The sequence below is a fragment of the Buteo buteo genome, chromosome 8, assembly GCF_964188355.1.
Source record: "Buteo buteo chromosome 8, bButBut1.hap1.1, whole genome shotgun sequence".
NCBI classification, from domain to species: Eukaryota; Metazoa; Chordata; class Aves; order Accipitriformes; family Accipitridae; genus Buteo; species Buteo buteo.
The window spans coordinates 45,065,690-45,089,973 of NC_134178.1; the positions used below are offsets into that span (position 1 = coordinate 45,065,690).

The window sequence follows — 24,284 nt, forward strand, 5'->3', positions numbered from 1 at the left end:
ACTAGACCAGGCTGCTCAAAGCCCCCTCCAACCTGCCCTTGAACACTGCCAGGCTTTCTAGGCTGCAAGCACATGTTGCTGGATCATGTTGAGCTCCCAATCACCAACCCCAAGTCCTTCTCTGCAGGACTGCTCTCAATCCACTCATCGCCCAGCCTGTATCTGTGCTTGGGATTGCCCTGACCCATGTGCAGGACCTCCTACTTGGCCTTGTTCAACTTCATGAGGTTTGCACAGGCCCACCTCTCAAGGTCCCTCTGGATGGCATCTCTTCCCTCCAGCGTGTCGACCGTACCACCGCTTGGTGTTGTCAGCAAACTTGCTGAGGGTGCACTTGATCCCACTGTCCATGTTGCCAACAAAGATGTTAAACAGCACTGGTCCTAGTACTGACCCCTGAGGAACACCACTTGTCCCTGCTCTCCACTTGGACATTGAGCTGTTGACCACAACTCTGAGTGCAACCATCTAGCCAATACCTTATCTGCCAAGTGGTCCATCTGTCAAATCCATATCTCTCCAATTTAGAGACAAGGAGGTTGTGTGGGACAGTGTCAAATGCTTTGCACATGCATATGTGGAGAATATACATACACAGATGCAGTGAATACACATCAGTGGAGAACTATGACTGTAAATTCCCAGTCTCAAAAAAAAAAAAAAGCTTTTATTTTCACCTATCCTGAAGAGTGAAATGCGTGGCTTTTATGGGGAAAGAAGTTGTACCAACAAGAATACAGTATTCAAAGAGCATTTTTGTTTTTTTTAATAAAATACTATCATGTTCATATCTATACAAATAATTATTACAACTATTAAACAAAGTATTACATTTAACAATAGAAATCTCAGAACTCTGAACAAGATCATGGTTTGGGATATTTACACCTGAATGCAACACATTTGTAAAAAGATGTCAAAATAAACAGAACAAGATCTTATTTACAATTGGAAGATGATGTTCCTGTTCATTCATTATAGATTTCTACTGCAGAGTTCCTTTTTTCCATTACAAAATAGTAAGGACTTTCCACCGAGGCTGTATCCAAGTAATTTACAGCTGTATAAAACAGAAGCACAGCAGAAAACTCTGGACTGAATATAAATAATTTACACCATGGAGGGCAACAGCATCTTTGATTAATCTCCTGTGGCAAAATCTGTACTTGCTGCCCTTCTCACAGTGAGCAGGCAAGAACGGGGGCTTGGTTGTTTCATATTTGTGATTGCTGAAACAGCAGCGCATATTGCAAACTTGGAAACCTACTTGTAAAAATACTTTTGGTGAGGCAGAAAGAAATGCTTTTTTTCTTTAAATTTATCTCATAAAAACTGGTATCAGCAAATAATAAATGGCTTCTGTGTAACGAAGCAGGGCTCGTTTGGTATTGTCATGACCAAAACCCTCTGCTAAATCTTTCACCAGTTCACAGAATAACTTGCTCTCAGTATAACTAGTGGGAATAAAGTGTTGGTGCTCTGAGGTTTTAGATTTACTCTAGGGATCGCAGAGGCAGTAGGAGGTCAAAAACACCCTCACATGCAAACCTGTGTCTGCACTGGCGCTCCTGTCCATGTGGCTGCTACCCGTGCTGGATCAGTGACAGCGGGAGAAGGGAACAGCAGTAGTAGACCACTTAGGTTAGGTGATGATAAAGAATGGAGCTCCTTATATCGCTGTATCAGAAAACAACACAAATTTTGACAGATTTGGTATAAATAGATTCAAAGCTACTCTGTCTTTCCAGTCAAAGTGAGATCATTAAGAAAGTGATGAGCATGAAACTTATTTGGGGAATAGCAAAACATCACAGCTCTTAGCCCAGCTGCCTACGCTCAGTCATCCAGAAACAGCGTGAGTTTGTGACCAAGTCCTTGAGCCAGGGCTGCACGAGTACCTCTGCGTAAGGTAAGAAGAGAACAGGAGATCAGAAATAACAAAATGACCCCTTTTCTCCAGCAATGCCCTCTGCAGTTGCCCTGACACGATCTGTTTCCTGCAACAGCACTACAGTCACCAACCACAGCAGCAGCAGCACAGCTTTAAAGTGCAGTAGGAAATCTGTGCAAAATTCAGGAGGCTCTGTACTAGCACAGCATGTATTTTTTTTTTTTTCAGAGAGGTGCTCTTCCACCTGGGCAGCAGCATCGTGACTGGAGCAGGAAGCAGGAGCTAGAAAACACATTCCAGTAAGGCTCAGCCACCAGCTCAAATCACTTCAGTTCTCGGTTTCCTTAGCTGTTCTTAAATGAGGTCCTTTCTCTCAATGAAAAGGTATATAAGTGTTAATATGTTACTGTTTTATTACCTGCTTTCAACTTAGTCTGACTCTGCTCTTACTCTTCTAGGCTTCTTAAGGGATTAATCAAGGACTACAGAGACATGGGTGCAGCCCAGCCCTACACCAGTTGCTATTGTCAGAAGTCACTTAGGCCAAGCTGAAAGCCACAGCTCCACAGCGCTTGTCAGCTGTGGCAGTCCCACCCTAGAGGTAGTGCTGAACCTTTCCCTTTGGCTGCTTATTTTGCTATAAATTAAGCAGTACTGGGTATTTTTCCTTTCTTCAAAGCCAAAACAAAACCCCCACTTAGTGTAAGTAACCTTCAAAAAGGTATTATGGAAGAGAAAATGCCATTCTCTACATAACAAATTGCAATCAAAACCACAAAATATTTTCCAAATATATCTTGAAAAACAAAAGAACTGTTAATTGCTAGGTAATTTTTAGGAGGAAAAGATAACAAATTGTTGCTGTCATAGATGTTTGATGAAGAAAATGTATTTGTTTGTCAAATTGTTATTATAACAAGTAAAACAGCTCCTTTTTCAAACTTTTTTTTTTCCTCCCCCAAAAAACATGTACTGAAGGTGAGCCTTCCTTAAAGTCTTATCAACCTGATAACTAAACACAACAGCTTCAATGGTAGGGAAAAGGAAAAATAAAAGAAAAAAGAAAGAAAAGAAAGAATGGCAAAGACAATGCAATCGTTCCTCTTCCTGAGAGCAGAGCCCAAAGCCCTGGGAAAGAGCCAGCGGTCAGAAGCTGAAACACAGACCTGTCAGTGGCACAAACTGACCTACAAAACTAAACGCAAGAAGCCTGGTCCATGTGGAACAGCAGGGGTGATTAGTTTACCAAGAGGAAAACCAAAACAACTTCATAACTAAAAACTAACCAAAATTACTTAACATCTAATTTCCCCTCTTTTGATGTGAAATATCCAGTCCATCCACTGTTCTGCCTAAAGGCATATAAGCATGAACATGCAAGAAGCTGAAATCTGTGGCAAACCCACAAGCTGCTCTTAAGTCAGGGGACCTGCCCAGATTCAGCATTCAAAGACCATCTTGGACAGTCAATTAGACCAAAAGACTGCACAACAGAGCCAATTTTTCTTCAATTAATTGATCTAAAAAGCCAGTCAGAAGTGTAAACAACAGAATTTGGACAAGTGCATTTATATGAAGCTCTAGCAGATACATCTGCCTACCTTTCTTTTCACAGCAGCCTTCCTGATCTCACACCAACGCCACAGGATCATTTAGTATCACTTATGGCACATAAAAAGACTCACACTTGTATGTGGCTGAACTTCAACAGAAATTGCCGTGTTCAAGGAGGGTAATGAAATGGTATTTCTCCATCCTGGTTGCGGCAGATTTCAGAAAAAGTCCTGAGAAGGATGACAAAGTGGTGTGGCAATTAATGCAGGAATCGCTGTGCCCTGTCACAACAATGCGAGGTACAAGCATCTAGAGAAGACTGACGGTCACATGGTAATTACTCTTGAGCCACATACTGCAAAACTGTGCAGTACCTGCAAAATCGCAATAGTCTTTGTATGACTAAAATGCCTGTGCTGTGATTACCTGTGCTACAGGTATCCTGTGAACAAGGTTGCTATTCTTGGTTGTCTTTGTAAACAGAAAAGGGGCACGTGAAAGTTACTGACACAGTTACTGCCTCTTCAGAAAAATGAGGTAAAACATTTAAAAAAAAAATAATGCCAAAATCACAGCTGACGTTCTACTGTGAATACTCAGGATCGCATTTAACCTTGATATAACACCAGTGAAATTAACAGTGAAATCAATATGAAATAAATATATAGAATAGAACAGAACAAAATAGACTATTCCAGTTGGGAGGGACCTACAACGATCATCTAATCCAACTGCCTGACCACTTCAGGACTGACCAAGAGTTAAAGTGTGTTGTTAAGAGCATTGTCCAAATGCCTCCCAAACACTGACAGGCTCGGGGCATCGACCACCTCTCTAGGAAGCCTGTTCCAGTGTCTGACCACCCTCTCGGTACAGAAATGCTTCCTGATGTCCAGGCCAAACCTTCCCCGGCGCAGCCTTGAACCATTCCCACGCGTCCTACCCCCGGATCCCAGGGAGAAGAGCTCCGCACCTCCCTCTCCACTCCCCCTCCTCAGGAACTGTAGGGAGTGATGAAGTCGCCCCTCAGCCTCCTCTCCTCCAAACTCGACAAGCCCAGAGTCCTCAGCTGCTCCTCAGAGGACATGCCTTCCAGCCCTCTCACCAGCTTTGTTGCCCTCCTCTGGACGCATTCAAGGACCTTCATGTCCTTCTTAAATTGTGGGGCCCAGAACGGCACACAGCACTCAAGGTGAGGCCGCACCAACGCCGCATACAGCGGGATCGTCCCCTCTGGAGCGGCTGGTCAGGCTGTGGTTGATGCCCCCCAGGGTGCAGGTTGCCCTTTTGGCTCCCAGGGCACACGCTGCTGGCTCGCATTGAGCCCGCTGTCGACCAGCCCCCCCCAGATCCCTTTCTGCAGAGCTGCTCTCCAGCCACTCCTCTCCCAATTTACACTTGTGCCCAGCGTCACACCATCCCAGCTGCAGAATCCGGCATTTGGACTTGTTAAATTTCATTCTGTTAATGACAGCCCAATGCTCCAATCTATCTAGATCCCTCTGCGAGGCCTCTTGTCCCTCCAGAGAGTCAATAGCATCTCCCAGTTTGGTATCATCAGCAAACTTGCTAATGGTGCGTTCAACTCCTGCATCCAGAATGGTGATAAATACATTGAACAGAACTGGCCCTAGAATTGAACCCTGAGGAACACCGCTGGTGACCGGTCACCAGCCAGACGTAGCCCCGTTCACTACAACCCCTTGAGCTCTGCCCTTCAGTCAGTTCTTCACCCAGCACACCGTCAACCTGCTCATCCCACAGCTGGACAGCTTGTCCAGAAGGATGCTCTGAGGGACAGTATCAAAAGCCTTACTAAAATCCAGAAAAAACTACGTCCACCACCTTCCCTTCATCCATTGGGCGGGTGACCCTAACACAGAAGGATATCAAATGAATTAAACAGGACTTTCCCTTTGTGAACCCATGTTGACTGTGCCTGATGATTGCATTGTTCTTTAAATGCCTTTCGATAGTACCCAGTATAATCTTCTCCATAATTTCTCCAGGAACTGAGGTTAGACTAACAGGTCTGTAGCTCCCTGGGCTCTTTCCTCACATCCTTCTTGTAAATTGGAATAACACTGGTGAGCTTCCAGTCAGCAGGGACCTCCCCAGACTCCCAAGACCTTTGGTAGATGATCGAGAGGGGTCTTGCCATAACATCCCCTAGCTCCTTCAGTACTCTGGGATAAATCCCATCTGTCCCCATGGACTTGTGAACGTTCAGCTGTTGCAACTGGTCTGTGTCAGTTTACAAGCTCACTCCTGTTTTCAAAGACATCATGAAGTAGCTTAGATTTCCCAGCAGAGGAAACTAATGCGGTACTATGTGAATGCCTGGAATGACGAGCAGGACTAACTTCTTTATATAAAAGGTCTGAAAGCCAGGGCTTAATTCTTCACTACTTTGTCCCGAAAGCCAAATACACCATTGCACACACAATGCCATTTAAAGAGACCAAGAATGGTGGTTTTGCTTCCCTCCTAAAGGTCTAGAGTATGTAATGCACAGTGCAGCTGCTGCTTCAACACCCCTGTCTTTATCATCCGTAACCCATGGAGCCACTCATCGTTACGGAACTCATTTCACCACCTGAGGGATCTACCGAGTTAGGGAGATCAATTTGACGTTGAGGACTGACCGTCATTCCTAACCCTCCTGGCTCTGCACAGGCCAGTTGCTGCCACTCGGTCAGTAACTACACTTGGCGGCCCATTTCACAGTCAAACTCAAGACAAGATGCCTTGCTGTGAAGTGAATTAAATATTCAATCTATTATTGTTAAGAAACACAGAGAACTGATGCACCACTTAGACTTAGTGTCCTAAGATAAGCTCCATCTGAATTAAAAAGTGATTCCCAATCAGAATCAGAACCGTTTCACTTAACTTTGCAGAAAAATATCAGACCGCAGAGCAGAGACACTGTCAAGATGGACTACAGACACAGCCCAATTATTTTTTATGCTAAACCCTCTTTATTTTCCTGGATCGGTGTAAAAGGACTTAGCAAAAACGAGGCCTGGGCAGTCAAGCTGTGGAAAAGCCTTTCAGGTCCCTCTTTGTGGGTCCTGTTCTTGGAGATGGAGGAATATCTTTCTTTCTACCTTTCAAATTAAAAAAAAAAAAAAAAAAAAAAATCCCTAAAAAAATCCCAGGGAGTCTGCTCCTCCCCACACCCCCCCAGAAGAGGCATTGGGGAAGAATCTGTGACAGGTCCCAGGAGCAGCAAGACGACGCACTGGTGGGCAACACACAAGTGTTTCAAGCTTGCTCTGCCCAGAGAAGAGGCGCCGGAACAGTTTTTGGCACTCCCTGGCTGGTAGGGGGAGGACTGCATAAAAGGAAACCTGAAGTTACTCTGTTAGTTGAAGAACCAAAACCAGAATGGTATTTCTAAGCACATAAAAATAAAAAAGACAAATATTTCTGCCTTGTTTGAAGAAAAAGCACACTGTAGAGCCATTAAATAAATAAAATTTACCTAGCTCTTCCCTTTCCTTTAAAAGAAACGGGACCAAAATTTGTGAAAGTACTGGAGGCTCAGCCAGCGCACACACATTCACTCCATCTCTCACGCACATACAAGCGCATCCGCCTTCCTCGTGGTGCTCAAATCACAACGTCTTCCCCTTTCCCCTTACGCAGCGTTTCAGTCTTGACACGTTCACGTTCCTCCTTCTGCCACAATCATACGGGTTTAGACAAAAGGTGCATTCAAGTGCAGAGTACTGATATTAACGCGGGCCCCGATCCTGTCAGCAACGTTTAGTAAAAACTATGCCCCCAGGGTTCCCTGCTCATTTTGCAGGATGCCACAGGCTCAGTTCTCCTCCCATGTGCTGCCTGGTACAACAAAAGGCTGTCACTCAGAAACCAGAAAGCTGGTGTTTGAGCGTGGGCCAAAGAAAAGGAGAGGGGGGGGAAAAAAAAAAAAAGAAGACATTAAGAAGGTGCTAAACAAGGTACAAAACCCACCCTGAGGTAACTTGCAGCATACGAACAATGAAATGGCAACAAATAGGACTGCTGTCTCCGCTGACTGCACCAGAAAGAGTCGTAAGCTACATTAAAATGTTGACCACGTTCAGCAGTAACGGAAGCCATTGTTAAAACAGATCCAAACAAAATTCTTCTTAGAAACAGTAAGTCATGGGTTAAAGAAATCTGAATTTTCTGAACCAGTATTTTTAATTGCTGACCATGGAAACACATAGTCATTTTTGCCAGGTAAAGTCAGCCTTAAGTCAAGTGCATGTGACAAGCTTCAAACAGACAAAAGCTGCACAACAAATGCCTTTATCAATTAATGCTGTGTTAACACAGACTTGACTTGTGTTGAGGCTCCTGAAGATATTTTACAAAGGAAAAAGAGAAACCCAAGCCACTTCAAGTTCATCTGTGGTTTCAGGAAAACGCACCAGAAATGAAACAAAAATCTGTAGCGTTTATTTCCTGTCTCCCATACGGATGCTCTCACTCCTTTCTTTACATCCACGTATTACTGAGGGTGGCCCTTACCCTGGAACAATCGGACATCAAACTTGATTGTTGGAAAATCAACAACCAGTATTTGCACAGCTCTCAATGTTGCATCCTTACTGTTTACTAGTAAGTAAGCATTGCTATAGGCACTGGTGCTTTAAAGTTAGTAAGGTGGATGGAAATACAGTGTGTATATAAATACGGAAAGTACCCATATACATACATTTAGGCAAACAAACAGTGATGCTATGAATGGTCTCTTCAGGGACGCCAGTAAGATCCACTTTTTTCTTCTTAAATATATAAACAGCGCATCAGTCTAGAAGTCAGTCTATCAGTTTTCATACAGCTGAGCTGCAGTCGTGACCTAGAATATGGCTTATATTGTGGGCAGGTCGGTTTGAGGACTGCTTGGAAGAATCGGAAGCAGATGTGTTTGCAATGGAGAGCAAAGGCGACATTGCTGAACCATCTGGAGGAAGAGCTGTAGCTATTTCTGGAAACAAAGATGTTAAGTTAAAATTGGATAAGTGCGATGTGTTGGTCATGTGCATTGGCGGCATATCCGGAAGCAAAGGAAAACTTGGCTGAGCAAAACCAACAGGCCTGGGAGGAGACAAAATGGATCCAAATCGATTGTTTAAACTTCCACTACTCGGCTTCTCCGTGCTTGGGTTAGGAAACATTTGATTGGGAAAGTAAGGGATAGAAATGTCGTTGGAAAGGGTAGGGTGGGCAGGCGAGTAAGGCGGGTAGAAGGATGGCAGCGTATTCTGAGGATCGACCGGGATTAGAGCTGGCGTTCGAGTGGCACTAGGCTGAGTGACTGGTGGGATGAAAGAGGCGTTGGCATTTATCGGTGGATTCATGCCACCCTCTGGAATAAAAGGGAATCCAAAATTCTGAGAGAGAGTATGTTGGTCAGGGGCCGCATTATCGTTAGACACTTGAGGGCCATCAGACATAAATCGGACAATGCTTCCTCTTTTTTCTATCGCAGACTGCTGGCGCCCAAGGATCATACTGCCGCTGGTAGACAGGGGAAGATGGGGAAGACTAGGGTCAAAGACGTTTCCATGTCTTTGATTTCCGGATCGGTTCCTTTCAGGCTGACGTATTTTAGAACCTCCATTATCTTGCAGAGGATGCCTCGACCGCTGAGTAACTGAAGAATTTGGCTGACGAACAGAAGGTTGCCCTTGCTCACCATTTCCGTGAGAAACTGCAGGGTGAGGGTGAGTTGGCCTCACGACTCCATGCATGTTGCTAGAAACAGGCGTATTCATGTGGCTCTTGGTTCCATGACTGTCCGTCATCCTCATGGGATTGGACTTCTGCACAGAGATGTTTGGGCTCGTGTTGCGACCCTGAATATCTCCCGAGGAAGAAGAACTCGAAAAAGGAATATTCAAAGAACTGTTCCTTGTGTTAATTGCACCAATAGACATGTCACAGCTCTCCCTACTCTGGCCGTCACCATCTCTTCGGATGTGGACGCTCTCCCGTGCTGGGGGACAGTTGTATTCAATTGTGGAGGAGGCGCCGCACTGCGTGTTCCTCTGATGTTCTGGGATTGATCTTTGGCTTCCACTAACTTGATCTCCAAGGTGAGGGGCAAGTAAACTCTGCATAAAACTTTGGTGGCACGTGTTTTCATTTTCCCTTGATGGCAGGGCATTTCCTGTTGGAATACCCTGTACTGGCTGGTAGGGCAATCTCTTCTGTCTCTCTACGGATGGCCCAGTATTTTGACCAATTCGAAACGCTTGCGACTGCATGCCCCTGAGGGATGACACAGAATTACCAATTTCGCTGTTCCTCGAAGCCTGTACATCAAAATTGCCCGTCGGTTGCTGATTGGGTCCAGCTGGCTTGAATGTTTGACAATCAGAAAGCCGCTGCACATCTGAGCCAACTGTATGGTCGACAGATAAGCGGCCCTGCATATTATGAATCACCAACCCTTTATTTCTAGGAACATCAAGATAGCTTCTCATTTCAAGCTGGTCAGAAACCCTAGGGCCTTGGAGAGATATTCCTATTCTCTGTTCCGAATTAGAGGGAGTCTTCCCAATGAGCGCCTCAGCAGAGTAGCTGGAAACTCTATTTCTTTCCTGCCTATGAGGGGTGCATGTCATATCTGAGGGTCTGGTTACGATACTTGCCTGGGACACCATTTGTTGCTCTAAGCCCCTTGAGGTCATAAGTCTCTGCATCTGATTGTGCCCTGACACGTGTTCAGAAGCTGAACCTTGCTGTCTGCTGCTAACATCTTGCTGCTGTTGATGCATAATATCCTGATTTATATGGCTCTGAGGGTGGTTATGATGGTTTCTGCTTGTTGCAGGATTTTCACAGTTCTTTTCAGGCTGGGAAGCTCCAAAGTGCTGCTGCATCTGCTGCTGCATTTGCTGGTGGTGAGGGTGAGGCTGACCACCTTTTTGCCGTGTTTGATCACTTCCGTGGTGTTTTTGCTGTAGAGAAAGTTGTGTGGCTTGTGTTCCCTGGATGAGATTTCGTTTCTTTTGCATCTGCACCTCCTGCTGTATTGTTCGCTGTTGGTGGACACTGTGGGGTTGAGAGTGGACTGAGTTTTCCCCATGAGTGACGTGGTGCTGCAGCTGATACAAGTGGTGCCTTTCTCTTAACTGACCAGCCTGCTGCTGCTTTAGGTATGGATGATTACTGTGAAGGTGAGATATGCCCGGAGCAGGAACATGTTGAATCGGCTGCAAGTGCTGCCCTGCCTGGCCTTGCTGCTCTGAAATTGAGGGCTGAGAACCGCACTGAACTTCAGTTTGTCTCAAAGCTGGCGTTACAAAATTGCTGTTGGATGGGAATAACCTATTGAGGCCATCAGTGTGCCCTTGATTGCTCACTGATGCCACTGAATTGGATGAATTAGGAGGAATCTGATTGACTAGCATCTGTGTTTGATCAGCAATACTCTCCGGTGTTCGGTTCATCAGCGCCATCCCTTCGAGCCTTATGGGCGTTGTCTGGCACTGCTTTTGCCTCTTTGCCGTAGAAAGCAGAAGGTCATCTTGAACAGCCCGCTTGGCAGAGTCTTTGCGACCTTCGTGATTTTGCTGCTTTAAGTGTGATTCCTGCAGCTGGGGAGCCTGCATGGTGCTTGCCCTAATAGCATTCAGTTGTTCCTGAGCATATTCACTCATCATAGCGGGTCCCGGAGACTGATTGACGTACGTGCTAGATGGGAGGGAGAGGCTCACCGTTGCAGGGACACTTGCTGGCTCTGAAGACTGGGATAAACTCGAGCAGCTCACAAGGGGATGGACAATGCGACTCTGGTGTATTAGATTATTCACACTTAAACTGGTTATGCTTGGTGACTGGGAAGCAGAAATCTGCAAAGAAGTGTTTGAGGTTTCCGCGCCTCCTACAGAGCAGCTTGGCTTTTCAACCTGTCTATCGACGTTTGTCTGTACTGTATCTTGAGCACTGAATTTGTTTGGTGCCGCTTCCAATGGCCCTGCATTGTTTTCTTTCACGGGTTGAGGTTTAAAAGGCTGTTGCTCTCTCTCCAAAGGTGCAACCTCAGTTGACTTAGAGATGGCATCCCTCATGTTAACCTGTATTCCTCCTCCACCTTTCTCAAGGTTTTCCTGGTCAAAAATAGCTCTCGCTGCAAGAGCTACAATGTCGGTCTGTTCTGAAAATGTGCAGCTGTTACAGGTACTGGTTGAGGTGCTGCTAGTAACGTCTTCTCTGGTGGTATCTGGCAACATAGATGCAACTGAGAATCCTCGACTGCTGCCAGAGCTAGTTGACATCGGGGAGTCTGCCTGCCTGCTAGTGATAAGGGAAGCACTGACTACTTCCTGATCGGAAATGCAGGAGTGATGCTGGGAGAGAGTATCACCTTCCGTGTTCATTAGCAAGAGTTCCTGCTTCTCAGGCAAATCAACATTTGATTCTGCTGATTTAGAGTTTTCCATGGGAAAATTAGAATGCTCCCCCTGAACGGTAAACGAAGAGGTTTTTTCCACAGCTGTTCTTTCTTTTGTGAGATCAGACAGCATTTTGGTTAGACCCTGTCCTTCTAACAAGTCCGCATCTTGCATTACCACTGAGGAATCCTGCGCAACATTGCAGGACTCCGAAATCGTTCCTGCCTTGGAAGCATGACCTGCTGTGCTGCTCTGTGCTGCTGACATCCCAGCAACCTGAGAATGTGTCACATGTGCTTCGGTACGAGAGGACGTTAAGGTGCCGGGGGGTTCACAGGGTTTGGGAGATTCTGACAAGGCAGGGCCAGTTGGTGGACGATTCTGAGACCCACGGGCCTGCTGGTGAGGAGCAGCATCTTTGGCAGTCGGCGGGACGAGCGCCGGCTGCTCTGACACCACGGACGCCAGCGGCGAGGAAGCGGGTGCCTCTGCTGAGCTCGGTTCGGGGACGGAGCAGGTTTTGGCTGCCTGTTCAGAGCTCGCAGTCTCTTTGGGATGACAGTCAGAAGCATTGATGCCACTCGATGCTGCCACACTGCTCGCCTGCGACGTCATTAAAGCTTGCGGTACTGCTGGAGCGTTTTCAAGCAGCCCCTCGCCGCTTGAATGCTTTGCCACCGCTTCCACGGGAGGACAGTCCGCCTTCCCTGCGTCTTTGCAAGGAACTGCTGGGCAGGACACTTTACTGTTGACTGCCTGGTGTTTCTTTGTACTTGGCTTTTTATTTGTCCTTTTTGATTTTGCATTGGATGGCAAGCCAGCAGCCGCTTTTTTGGGGGAAGCATTTATTGAATTAGATGCACTAGTTAATACTGAAACCTCCGCAGGTACTGACGATGCCACAGAAGTTGGTAACGACACACAGTTAACTGTGGCAATCTGGTTATTGACAGTTGTGGGATTGGTAGGGTGGCTGAGAGACAAGTGTAAGCAGCTCTGTCCAGCCATTTGCGATATGCTTTGATTGAGGTTAGCTAAAGCACCAAATGTATTGAGGGCAACATTGGTATTTGGATCTTCGCTGGTGGTGGGTTGAATAATTTGCATAGGGGCTTGATTTGAAGCTCCAGATGAAGACATCACAGGCTGCAATGCAAAAAGCTGCCCGTTTAATGAGATAGTTTGAGGATGCTGTTGATTGGACATTGTAACTGAAAACGTTTGCGTAGAGCTAGAAGATGTCAAAGAAGATGGTCTCGGTAATATATGGACAAGGTGTTTCCCTCCGAAAGTCTGTGGAAGAGAGGCATTTTGTACGGAGCTGCTAGAGTTCGCGATTGCAGTCGGCCCATTCATGGGAACTCTTACAGAAGCAGAAGGCTGAGCGGAGAGGAGGGGAAGAGGATTCTGATTAGCAGCTTGTATAATTACAATTTGCTGACTGACATTCTGGCTGGGAACTTCTGCTCTCACAATCGGAGGGCACGGAGCGGGGTTTGGAGGCTGGAGAATGATGACGTTCTGGTTAGCTGGTGTTCCTGTAACAGCGGACGCGACTGGCTGAGCCATCTGAATCACCTGCATAGCTGAATTTAATGGAAGGATATTTCCTGCAGCCTGAGTTTTAACCTGTGGCTGGCTGATTAATGGCTGCATAGGTAAGGGTGGGCAGGAGGGTAAGGTAACCACAATCTGTTCAGCTGCCTGGCCATCCCCCGGCAGAGAAGTATTCAAACTGATACTTGTAGTCAAAGGCCTGCTATGAGCAGAAGATACAGTACCAGCACCATTAACTGGCTCGTTTAATAGTGCAGTCATTATACCGGATGGCGTTTGGCTTAGTGGCTGAACAGTATTTCCCGCTAGCTGCAAAGTTGTCCACGTGGTCTGTGTGTTTCCAGCTGAAGGCATCCGTGTAAGGCTACTCATATTTTTCAAGTCTGAAGTGCCAACACCTGAAGAGCCTGAAAAAGTCCAGCAGTTCTCTAAGGGACTGGCAGGCAGAGTGCTTACTGCCGTCACAGCCTTAACTCCTTCTGCTGCAGAAGACACAGGCATTCCAGCACTACTTACTAAGTCTGTACTTTTGAGGACATTTACAGAGGAAAAACTCTCTGCAGTAGACAGTCTCACAGATGGCACACAAGCTGTGTCTGTGGTCGAAATGACACAGCTTTCCTGAAGGTCACTCCTCAAACTGTGTGTATTTGAGCAAGTTGCATTCACCTGTTGAACTTGGGAGGCTTCCGTGGAGGCACTGGAAGGAAGTCTGATTCCCTGCAGGAGTGTTTTCTTTGTTAATTTAGTGCCCTCATCATCGCTTTTCCTTTTGGGGAGATTTTGATCATTCTGTGGTGCATTATTTGAAGAACACTGCAGTTCCTGTTCTGTTCCGGATCGAGATGCGCTCTGCGAGCTGGCAGTAGCAGCAGCAAGCACGCCTCGCTCATTCTCCGGGGTGGAAACATTTCCTGATGGAGCTGTCTGAGCGGATGCCAGCGGAGAAACTGTAGTTTGCGACCATGGCTTGTTTTCTGTGGGGTAAATACCAGAAATCGTCACAGGAGTCACTAGGTTGCAAGTTCTCTGGACTGGCACAACATTGGCGGTTTGCTTTTGTAAATTATGACCAACATTAAACGTTATTCCCTGGACAGATGCTCCCTGGTTATTTCCGTTGGGTTGACTCCCATTTGAATAGACAATGATGTTCTTCTGAACCTGATCACTGGGAATAACAACCGAGACTTTTGCATTCTTGAGATTTCCCTTCCAGTGGATTGTAGGGTCATCATAGAGGCAAATATCATTTGCTTTCAGTAGTTCGATGTATCTCCCGTTTTCCTTTTGCAGTTCATCCAACTGTTTCCGGAGTTTTTTTATCTCTTCAGCTACAAAACAGTGAGAGCACTCCATTACATCGGCACCAGCGCAAATACTAGGTAATGTTCCTACATGACTTGGAGAGTAAATACTACACAGTATTGAAATAAATTGTTAATAATGTATGCTCTCTTAAAATGGTTAATGTAACATAACTGAAGACTCTCCTCCTGATAAGCCTCTCTACTAAGCAGGAAAGTGAATGAACTTCACAGACTATTCTGTTACCAAAAGCAGGATATGTCAAATTATTTAGTTAGAAAAACCATCAGGGCTAACTTAGATGAAACTGAACACCAATCAAACTGTTAAATTACTGGAGGAAATACAAGCATATTAATTTATCTTTTTCTTTTCCCTGCTCCTTTGCAAAGACTAAAACTGTTTTTATTTAATTGATAATCTCATGGCTTTCCAGGACAATTAAGTTTCATTACATCTAAAAATTATATGCAAAATTAAATACAAAGCACTTATGTAAAGCCACAAAAAATGGCAATACACTTGGAGACGGCTCACCTAACTAGGAAAATCACCTAGGTTTTTCAAACCCAATTACAGCAACAAGATAAAAATAAACTATTTAGAATTCCATTCTATGGGTAGAAATAAAAATCACAAACCGCAACATTAGCTCTGAGAGTATTTCTGTCATACCTCCATCACTGTATTTTTATGCATCTATTCAAGAAGATCTTATATGATGCATTATATTTTTATAAAATAGGCTGTTATCACTGCAGCATTTGAAAGGAAAAAAAAAAAGCTCTATGCATGAAGGAAACTGTGTTTTCAATGAAAAAAATCAAACACTGAAGTTTGTCAGAAATCATTCTGGTCACTACAGTAGAATAAATCAGGACGGAATCTATTAAATTGTGTCGCATCACCTATAAGCTCTGTAATTACTTTGCATCACAATGCGATTGCTTCATTATCTCATAACTATGTGCAAGAACACTTGGGCATTCTCTTGGCTTCTTGTTTCAATATAAGCAGCTCTACTTTTCCTGTATGTGCATAATGTTTTCGGATTCCCAAGTTTGTCAATCCAGGCTTTGTTGTCAGTCAGTACTAACAGACACAGCGGAAGCAAGTGACAGAAATTCTAGAGCCTCCAGCAGCATCTGTACTTACCCTGTTCATTGTTCCCTCCATTTAACAGGAGTTCATCATTCTGTCTTTTCATTTCTGTTATATACTTAAAGGCCTGATCCAGGATCATGTTCTTGCTCTTTAAAAGAAAACATATATATAAAATTAGGAGAAAGGTCTATCATTGGTAGATCCATTAATGATGAGATTGCACTTGCTCTAAGAGGTCTCTACCTTAAAAATGTACTAACCTGAATGATTCTCTGAATATTGTTGGGTGGGGTTTTTTTTGTTTTGGTTTGGTTTTTTTGTGTGTGTAGGTTTTTTGGGTTTTTTTTAGATGAACCACAGGTTTCATGAGTGATATTGACCCTAAAATGCCACGAGTTTTTACAGAATAACATTTTCAGTGCTGCAGCTGACATTTTCCGATGCCTGAAGCTAGATACTAAGGCCATGAAACCCGAACAGCAAGCATAATTTCTTGCTGAGCAGCCTAATAAACATATACATCACATGAAACCTCCAGGATACTGCCTTGTAAATATTTTATTAGGAAAGAAACAAACATGGAACAATTATCCAGGGAGGTGTATGCATAATTTTGAAAGTAACATGCTAGAGAATATGGGAAGAGAAAGTGTGCCATAACCCCTCCACCATCTTCCTTTTATGAAACTGTGCTTATTCTGCCTGCAAAACCTCTTGTTCAATTCTTAATTTCTTCTTCTACTGTTCTGTAGGAGCAGCCTCTGCGGTAGATTGCCCTGTCTTGAAAAAGATGCTTCTGTGCATCAACTTCAAACCATTTGTCTTGCTTCATATTTCACAAGGACAGTGTCTTAAATGACTATTATTATTTCACTTTCTGACTTGCTTTTGTCCCATGATATGAAAGATGACAAAAATAAGCACGCATGCCATTTTATTTACATCTTTAGGACATTAAGTGATCACCAGCAAAGGGCTGAGAAGGGATTGGAGAATGACCTGAAAAATGATCTTGCTTGACCTATAGCTTTCCCCACTCAGGCATCATACAGACTACATTAAACAGCATCAGTAGAAAGTGATTTGACAAACAGGAGTTGCACGACATAACCAGCAACCCACTGGCCAGATCCAACCTAATTTTGCCTAGCCTGCTACCCCTCCTACAGAGGAGAGGGTGAACAGCTATCTACCCGCTCAACGCAACAGGGCAGGCAGCAGCCGAGACAGGATTTTTACCTTCTGTTTTCATGAACATTCAGGCACCCTAAACAACAACTTTAGGAAGCTGTGAGTCAAAGGCACAGGCAGACATCAGCAAGCTGACCAAATTGCTATGAGCAAATTAATCTAGCTTATACCTGCTCAAAAATACCGTATGTGTGAATCGAGGAGAAAATCAGTCACATGTCCAACTCGTACCATTTCATTCCTTTAGCAGTCATACGCCACACTTTCAGATAAAAAGCTCAAAATCTGTGTAATTACATTCATGTGGCCCTGATAACTAGTAATATTTTCAAGCATATTAATTCAGACAGTTCTGCCTTCTTCCTAAAACAAACAGCAAAATAAGTATTTATACTTCTACAGACAAGCAAACACACAAGCATTTTATAGGAAACTTGTATGAACCTCTGAATAGACACTCACCTGCTTAAGTGCCGGAGAGCAGGGAATGAGTTCTCCAATTCTGTTTATCCCAGCATTAATCTTCTTCTTTCGATGTCTCTCCACTAAGCAAAAATAATATGTGGCGTGTCATCTGGTTGGGCAAGTCAGCACAACAGCAGCACAACTAGTACCAACGTAAGGGCTTATAAAGACATTATTTCATGATGTATTGGATCCCTTAGTAACTTGAGAGAGGAAAAAATTCCTCTAAAGTAAACCTGAGTTACTGAATTAATACTCAGTGGAACCAAGAGCTGTAACATACACAGCAATATCTTTAAAAGGTGGGGGTGTTCTGGACCCCTTTGTGGAAAAGAGGAGTTACTGCAACTCAGAATTCGTGTTTTGATAATGCTTTCTAGCTGAGTTTTATGACACTCTCTTCACAAGGCAGATTGATTAAATTTAGGCATACAGAAAGCAAATGAACCAAGATTACGGAAAGAGTCAGTTTCAGATTTGGGAAGGAAATATGTATCTCTTAAATACTAATGTCAAGTTTAGCACCAAAAGAGAAATAAATTAGATTTTACCAGTTTTCATTCTTAATTTTAAATTTATATTGGTGGAACAGCCAACACTGAATATAGCTGAAGCTCTAGGTATATGGACTATCAGTTACACTTTTTTATGTTCAAAGGTGTAACTGTTCCACAAGGTCTAATTATGACTGGGAGTAAAGAAAATATTGAATGAACAGTATTTCCAGTGAATTACCTATTTTGGAGAAGGTCAGAAAATGCTTCATTTACAGTCCTCTAGTGACATCATTTACCTCTTCATGAGGCCTAAACATTGGCGCAAAGGGTCTACACTACAAGTCTAGCAGTGTAAATACCTTTGGGCATGGTTTTTTCAGACAGTATTGATCTCCGTTTTCCACCCACCAGTCAGCTTCTTTCAAAAATAGTTCACTCTCATGTAGCTATTTTTTTGACTGAAATGTTTTGGTGTTCTATGCAAACTAAAACTATTAAATGCCTTTTTCCCAAAGAGCCTGAAAAAAAATTCTGTCGTGGCTTTGTCAAGATTCAAATCAACATATTGTTTGTTCACTGTGCTGAGTGGTTTGTGCAGCTGGGCTGCTTTTGGTGGCACACAGGAACACACAGTGATCCGCAGGTGATTGTGCTCCTTTACAAAGGATATACGGATCTAATTTAAGGAATTTTATTTCAGTAGTCTGTCACTTCAATCTACATTTCTCAAACTACTAAATTATTTTTTGTATTTCAGGACAGACTGATGGTGTTGACAGAGACAGGCCTAAATACACTAAACACAGAAAGACAAAGTCTCTTCTGCAAGAAATTTACCATATAAATCAGAGCAGCTGTATAAACTTTAAAACACGTGATCCTTGGGACTTAATTTTTTATGTATCTTACTAATACATACAGGTATCACAGTGGTTATTACAGTTAGTGTAGTGCTATTCCTTTGTTTTGATAAGATTTTCCACGCTCTACTCAGCTTGTCAGATATTAATGACTAAGCAAGCTACAGGGCTGAAGGGAGCTTGTCCCCACATCTTGCAGAGTTCAGCCCAGTAGATGAAGACTTTGGAAAGCTATGGGCATGTAAAACAGGAACTGCTGCAATCTTAGCAGTAAACTTGGTAAGACTATTTCCTGATACTTCTTAATCCTTAAGAAATTGGCCACAACCTGGGCACAGCCTGACAAGCACTATATTCCACAGCCTTCACATGGAAACTACTCAGTGGTTTTTTCCAGTTGAGTTTGTGAGGACCACACAATAGTGCTGTTTAATAAAAGAACTGGAATCAATTTCTTAGGATAAACCAGGCCAAAACCTGTCAGACTCTTCCCCAGTCCATCTTTCTGCTGCTACTTGTAGAAGATGCCATTGGAGCTAGACACTAGTCGCTGCCTGAGGGATGCAACTCCCGCAACATACAGCCGGTATTTGCACAGGATTTCTGGGATGCCAACATCCAGGTGGGTGCCTCAGGGACAAGCTACAGGAATATTTCTAATCCAGGGAACCTCTAAAGCTCTGTAATCTTGTACTGTGGAAAACAGTAAACTAGAAACAATCAAGAAGCCCTTCTGCAAAGATATTCTATACAAGGTCACAAAAAGGTGTTTGGTAGGGTGAGGTTTTTAAAGTGTAGTAAATTCCTACAGAGCAACCTTCTCCATGCAAAATACGTTTTACTAGTTCAAAGCATCTGTGCTTATTTCCAGACCGAACAACAAAGCATAATGTTCCTACCTGCATTATGTGTCTCACGGTTTTTCTTTCTGTGAAGCATAAAGGGAAAACAGTGATGTGAAACAGAAGGAAAAAAATCTGCATACAAACAAATATTTCTTTTATTATTTCCATTACAGCTAAAAATACTAAATATTATATTCTGCTCTGTGAACAAGAACATAGTAGAAGGCACACTCACAAGGACTAGTCTTAGACATTGGTATTAAATAGTTTCTAACAAAAATCCATTTGTGTTCAGACTTAAATCCATTTCAGTGTAACAAGGCACAGCATAACACTTCATTTGATTATTGTTACATATTTATAAGGCAGAGCTGGATTTTTATGTTTCTGTTCAGCGACAACTATTACACTATTCCCAGTGTTCAATAAGGCCAAATATTAAAAAAAGTTAGTTCCATTTCTGACCAACAAGGTAGTTAAGCCTTTGTTTGAAATGTTGCTTTTATGTTCACTGGATCAATGAAACAGGAGAAAATGTTACCATGCAAATTGATTTTTCCAGACACATTACCTTCAAACACCATACCTTCTGGTATCAAACATGCTTCCTTTGTGTGAGAAAACAGAATTACCATTCCTCTGCAGTTGTTGTTCTTTATTGCCTCAAAATTTTGTCTAGGTATAATTTGGGCATGTGGGGGTTGCCTTTGTTTTCAGATGTTCACCTGGGACTTCTGGACTGATGACAACCAGGTCAGAATCATTGTGCAATGCCTCAAATTGCTTTGCTGGAAGTCAATAAATCCCAAATGTGTACTCTACATATATAAATCAGATGTACTGTATACATGCAGTAAGCCAAATGCTTTCAGGAAGTACAGTAAAGCAAAGCACATGTTTTCTGGAAAAAGAAATACTCCGGGGCGGGGGGGGCAGAATCCTTCAAAATATTTCTGTCCAGCAACGCGCTCTCAGTCTAGACATTTGGCTAGAGTATGCGCAAAAAGCAGAGCAGCATCTTCTGCTCTCCTTTCCCACTGTTACAGCACAGTCCAGATGTAACAAGGGATCTGAAGTGAGAATGCAAGATACATGTGGATGACGTGTGATTACTATAGGGCATGTATCCTTTATGCTTTGTGTTGATACACATTTATTTCTGGTAACTCACCAGAAGTAGTCTGCATCTAGAGTAACTTAGATGACAATTACAAGAGAGCAATGTTACTGCAGATGGTCAGACCTTTGGAGACATTTGCTAAAAAATAATGCCTAAAGATTAACATCTTCAAGTCAAACAAATGCTAACTGAAGCCTGCACATCTATTTTACAACTATTCAAGAAGTGATGAATCTTCTGGTCATTGAAAACTTGTGCCACCAGAACAGGAATGCATTTAAACTATCATTTAGAATGGTTTCTTATTTTACAGTAAACAACAATTCTCCCACTTACACCCTAAACAATCTTCTGCCAGTCAGAATTGATCATATATCCTAAATATGCACAAGAATATAAAGGCTGGAGAGACCCAGCTGCACTTTGATTCCCATTACCAATACAGAATCCAAAATACTCTACTAGTGAGGTAAGAAAGAGTCACAAAATCCATGAAGACTGAAAAAGTTTCTGTAGGACAAATCAATGCTCTCTCTGAGCTTTTCTTATCATAAATCATATCCTACATGGCCACCTAGCCATAAGATGAAAGCTGTATTTAACTAGGGACTGAAGGATTCCCCTACCAATCAGGCATTAGATCAACATGCTACTACAAAGGAATGAAAACATGGAAAAGTTGTAATGAGCTCTGAGTCACTTTGTTACAAATGTTGGTCATAGTGTTGCTGTTCAACCTCAAAATGTATTTTGAGCTCCAGCAGAGATTTGAGATTTTAAGATCCAGATTCCACTGGGAGTTGAGGAAGAGATTTAAATTACTCTGTCAAAATGAGTATAGTGACCCCCCAATATCTACCGGGAGTCTCCGCAATAACACAGGCTGCACTCTAACCGAGTGGTGACACAGTTTTATACACATTGGAGTAGTCAGTGTAATAATCAAAGCATCTCTGTTGCCCAGGTGGCCCAGGTAGACATGTCTTCGACAAATAATTTGGCATAGACAGGGAAAGAGAGAAAGGGAGTTTTGCAGCCATTGTTCCCTAACTTTTGGATCAACCCTGGTCAACCCTCAGAACTTCTTGTCAATACCCTTACTGCCAAACTTGTAGCTAGAAACTTCATAACGGCGACATGACCGCAGACTACAGAATCACAAAATAGTCATTTTCCCACAGAAACTCACCGATGTTGCTTCTTAGTAGGTGTCTCATTTTCTGTCATCTCTGGCATGGTTTCGGAGAAGAGAGCCTGAAGAAAATTGTGGAAGGAATTAACAACTCCTGAACTCTTCTGAATTCTTAGCACACAACATTCATTACATTGTTCTGCCTTTGACCACAAGAACAGGGCCACACTATGATGTACGCACAAGTCCATCAGCTTGATGTAGAACAGCTGGTCATATGAGCATTAAAAATTAAGTATGTTACCTATCGGGGTGCTTTGTGAACCCCTGCTGCCTATGACAAATAGGTTTCCATTTCCTCAAGTATTTTAAATATAAAACCAGGTATAATCCCAACTACTTTAAGGGAGCAAGAAAGAAAATTAGAGTATATGATTGTTTTTTGAATGGGAGGAGGTACAGCTGAACTCTCTTTCATCAGCCCTTCCTAACTGAATATGCATTCAATTCCCAGTTCTACATATATCATGAATGCTAAACAAAATACAAGCTACAATGAGGACATTTTATTAAATACAAATTTAGAGTGCTATTAATGTAGCAAATTACAAAACTTGCTATGGGATTAATGTAAGCTTAAAATGGCTAAAAGTGACACCCTATGCTCTCAGATATATAAAATTCAGTTAAAAATAAAGTTATTAAATAGTTATACACACCAGCCTAATAAATTGCACCTAACTTGCCCTCAGCTTGAACACAGCAGTAGCCTGTATTTAGACAAACAAAAACATTATAAAAAAAAAAACAACCCAAAAGATGAGATTAAGTCAGTGATGGTCAAATGTGTATCTACCAGAGGAATGAATTTTAGAGAGCAAGTAACATGAAGTATACTGTAGATGACAACAGGAAAAAATAAAAATCTGTTTTTTGATAAGGCTGAGCTCTGTATTTAGTTTCATGCTTCTGCTCATTCTCTCACCAACCAACCTGTTGTTCCAATTCTTCCCATGGGCCCTCAGACTCCTCGTGGCTTCACCTCTCCCTGGCTCCTCCTGGAAAGCTCATCGGCTTCTTTTAACAGGCTTCGTATCTTTAGGGTATTTTTTTGTTTGTTTGTTTGTACTGTAAGGAAGTGGGGGTGGCTTTTAATATAACTTTCAGCACCAAGCAGTTCTTAATGTAAACCGAGCCTACCGTTACTGACACTGACATCAAAAAAAAGGAAAAAAAAAATCAAATCATTACGAACCAGAAAGCCATCCATCTATAGAGCTCCCAAAGCACTGAAGCATACACTTCGGAAAGGGCTGTGTGTATGTGTGCGTAAAGTCAACAGAAATAATCTTTATTGTGCCAGAACAGAACTCGGATGCTGTTCTCCAGTCTTTATACTCTAAAAGGTTAATTGAACGTAGCGCTCTTGTTCAGTAAAGATTAACTGAGGAGAAACATTAGGGCTAATGCTGTTGACCACTCTATCCCTTCTTTAAGTACTTTACCTATTCCTGTGAAGGCACAGAAAATGTTGGCAAACCATGAAGTAAAGCAAACAGGCAATATCCTGCTAATAGATCCAGCTTAGGGAACTTGAAGTGCCTGAAGTTTTCAGGAACCTAATTCAACACCTCCACCTACACAACAGTGTTCACACCATCACAAAATTAGATGCAATCCCCCAAGACGAGTTACAGCATTCCACCAGTCCACTGGGCATTACATACAGCCTACCTAAAACACAAAGATTTCCCTAGCATCACTTTCTATTTATATTTCTCCACAGGTTTTGCTTTCTCCATTCTCACTGACCATGCTCTGCATAAGTTATGAAAAAACCTGACAGAGTGAATGGAGCCCTTTACTGTGGGAGAAAGTAGTGGTGCAACTTCAGCCCTTTCATTCACTCTATTACAAATTACCTTGTGTTACTTCAGCTTAAAACCAGATTCCTTCTCCTTTAAATCCATTTTGCTTAATTCGCTAACAATTTTATTTTTGTTTATACATAGTAAGGCTAGTCCAGTTGGCATCTCAAGGTCCTGCAAGTTAGCGAACATTCACAACTCTGAAAGCCAGGAAAGCCAGTTTTCCACCCAAGGCATCTATAACTTATCCCTCCTGTGTGTAGCTGGTGATGGTCAGTAGTACTTACTCACTTACTCTAGATGCATTCATTGTATCAGGTGATGATGAAGGGGCTAGCTGGGAGAGTTTAGCAGGCGTGCGATTCTGATTATTTAAAAAAAAAAAAAAAAAAAAAAAAGTAAATCTGGTTAGAGCCCAGCCATCTTTTACACTATTGGCAACCAGACAGATGCTCACACATACATTGAGAGACTGAGGTCAGCACACCTTGTT

At 42.9% G+C, this 24,284-nt stretch overlaps 2 protein-coding genes across 24 annotated transcripts in view; one reads left to right on the plus strand and one right to left on the minus strand.

The window, feature by feature from the left end:
• SIDT1 (SID1 transmembrane family member 1) overlaps positions 1 to 9,211 on the plus strand; it is a 55,830-nt gene extending 46,619 nt beyond the window's left edge. For 10 of the 17 annotated variants that reach the window (XM_075034438.1, XM_075034427.1, XM_075034430.1 and 7 more), the window contains one exon: positions 2,120 to 2,662. The gene's annotated coding sequence lies outside the window, so the exon portion shown is untranslated. Of the gene's footprint in view, positions 1 to 127; positions 1,366 to 2,119; positions 2,663 to 2,869; positions 3,530 to 8,933; positions 9,048 to 9,075 lie in introns of those variants that run through there. The other 7 variants (XM_075034434.1, XM_075034436.1, XM_075034428.1 and 4 more) reach the window with 7 other exon arrangements.
• The window catches only part of USF3 (upstream transcription factor family member 3), a 28,002-nt gene continuing 11,555 nt past the window's right edge, over positions 7,838 to 24,284 (minus strand). For 2 of the 7 annotated variants that reach the window (XM_075034426.1, XM_075034425.1), the window contains 7 exons: positions 24,083 to 24,155; positions 22,917 to 23,051; positions 21,981 to 22,045; positions 19,726 to 19,754; positions 17,467 to 17,549; positions 15,865 to 15,961; positions 7,838 to 14,735 (listed from right to left, as the gene is read on the minus strand). In XM_075034426.1, coding sequence (XP_074890527.1) covers positions 8,275 to 14,735; positions 15,865 to 15,961; positions 17,467 to 17,549; positions 19,726 to 19,754; positions 21,981 to 22,027 — 6,717 coding nt within the window. In that variant the 5' untranslated portion in view covers positions 22,028 to 22,045; positions 22,917 to 23,051; positions 24,083 to 24,155 and the 3' untranslated portion in view covers positions 7,838 to 8,274. Of the gene's footprint in view, positions 14,736 to 15,864; positions 15,962 to 17,466; positions 17,550 to 19,725; positions 19,755 to 21,980; positions 22,046 to 22,916; positions 23,052 to 24,078; positions 24,156 to 24,284 lie in introns of all 7 variants that reach the window. The other 5 variants (XM_075034422.1, XM_075034423.1, XM_075034424.1 and 2 more) reach the window with 4 other exon arrangements.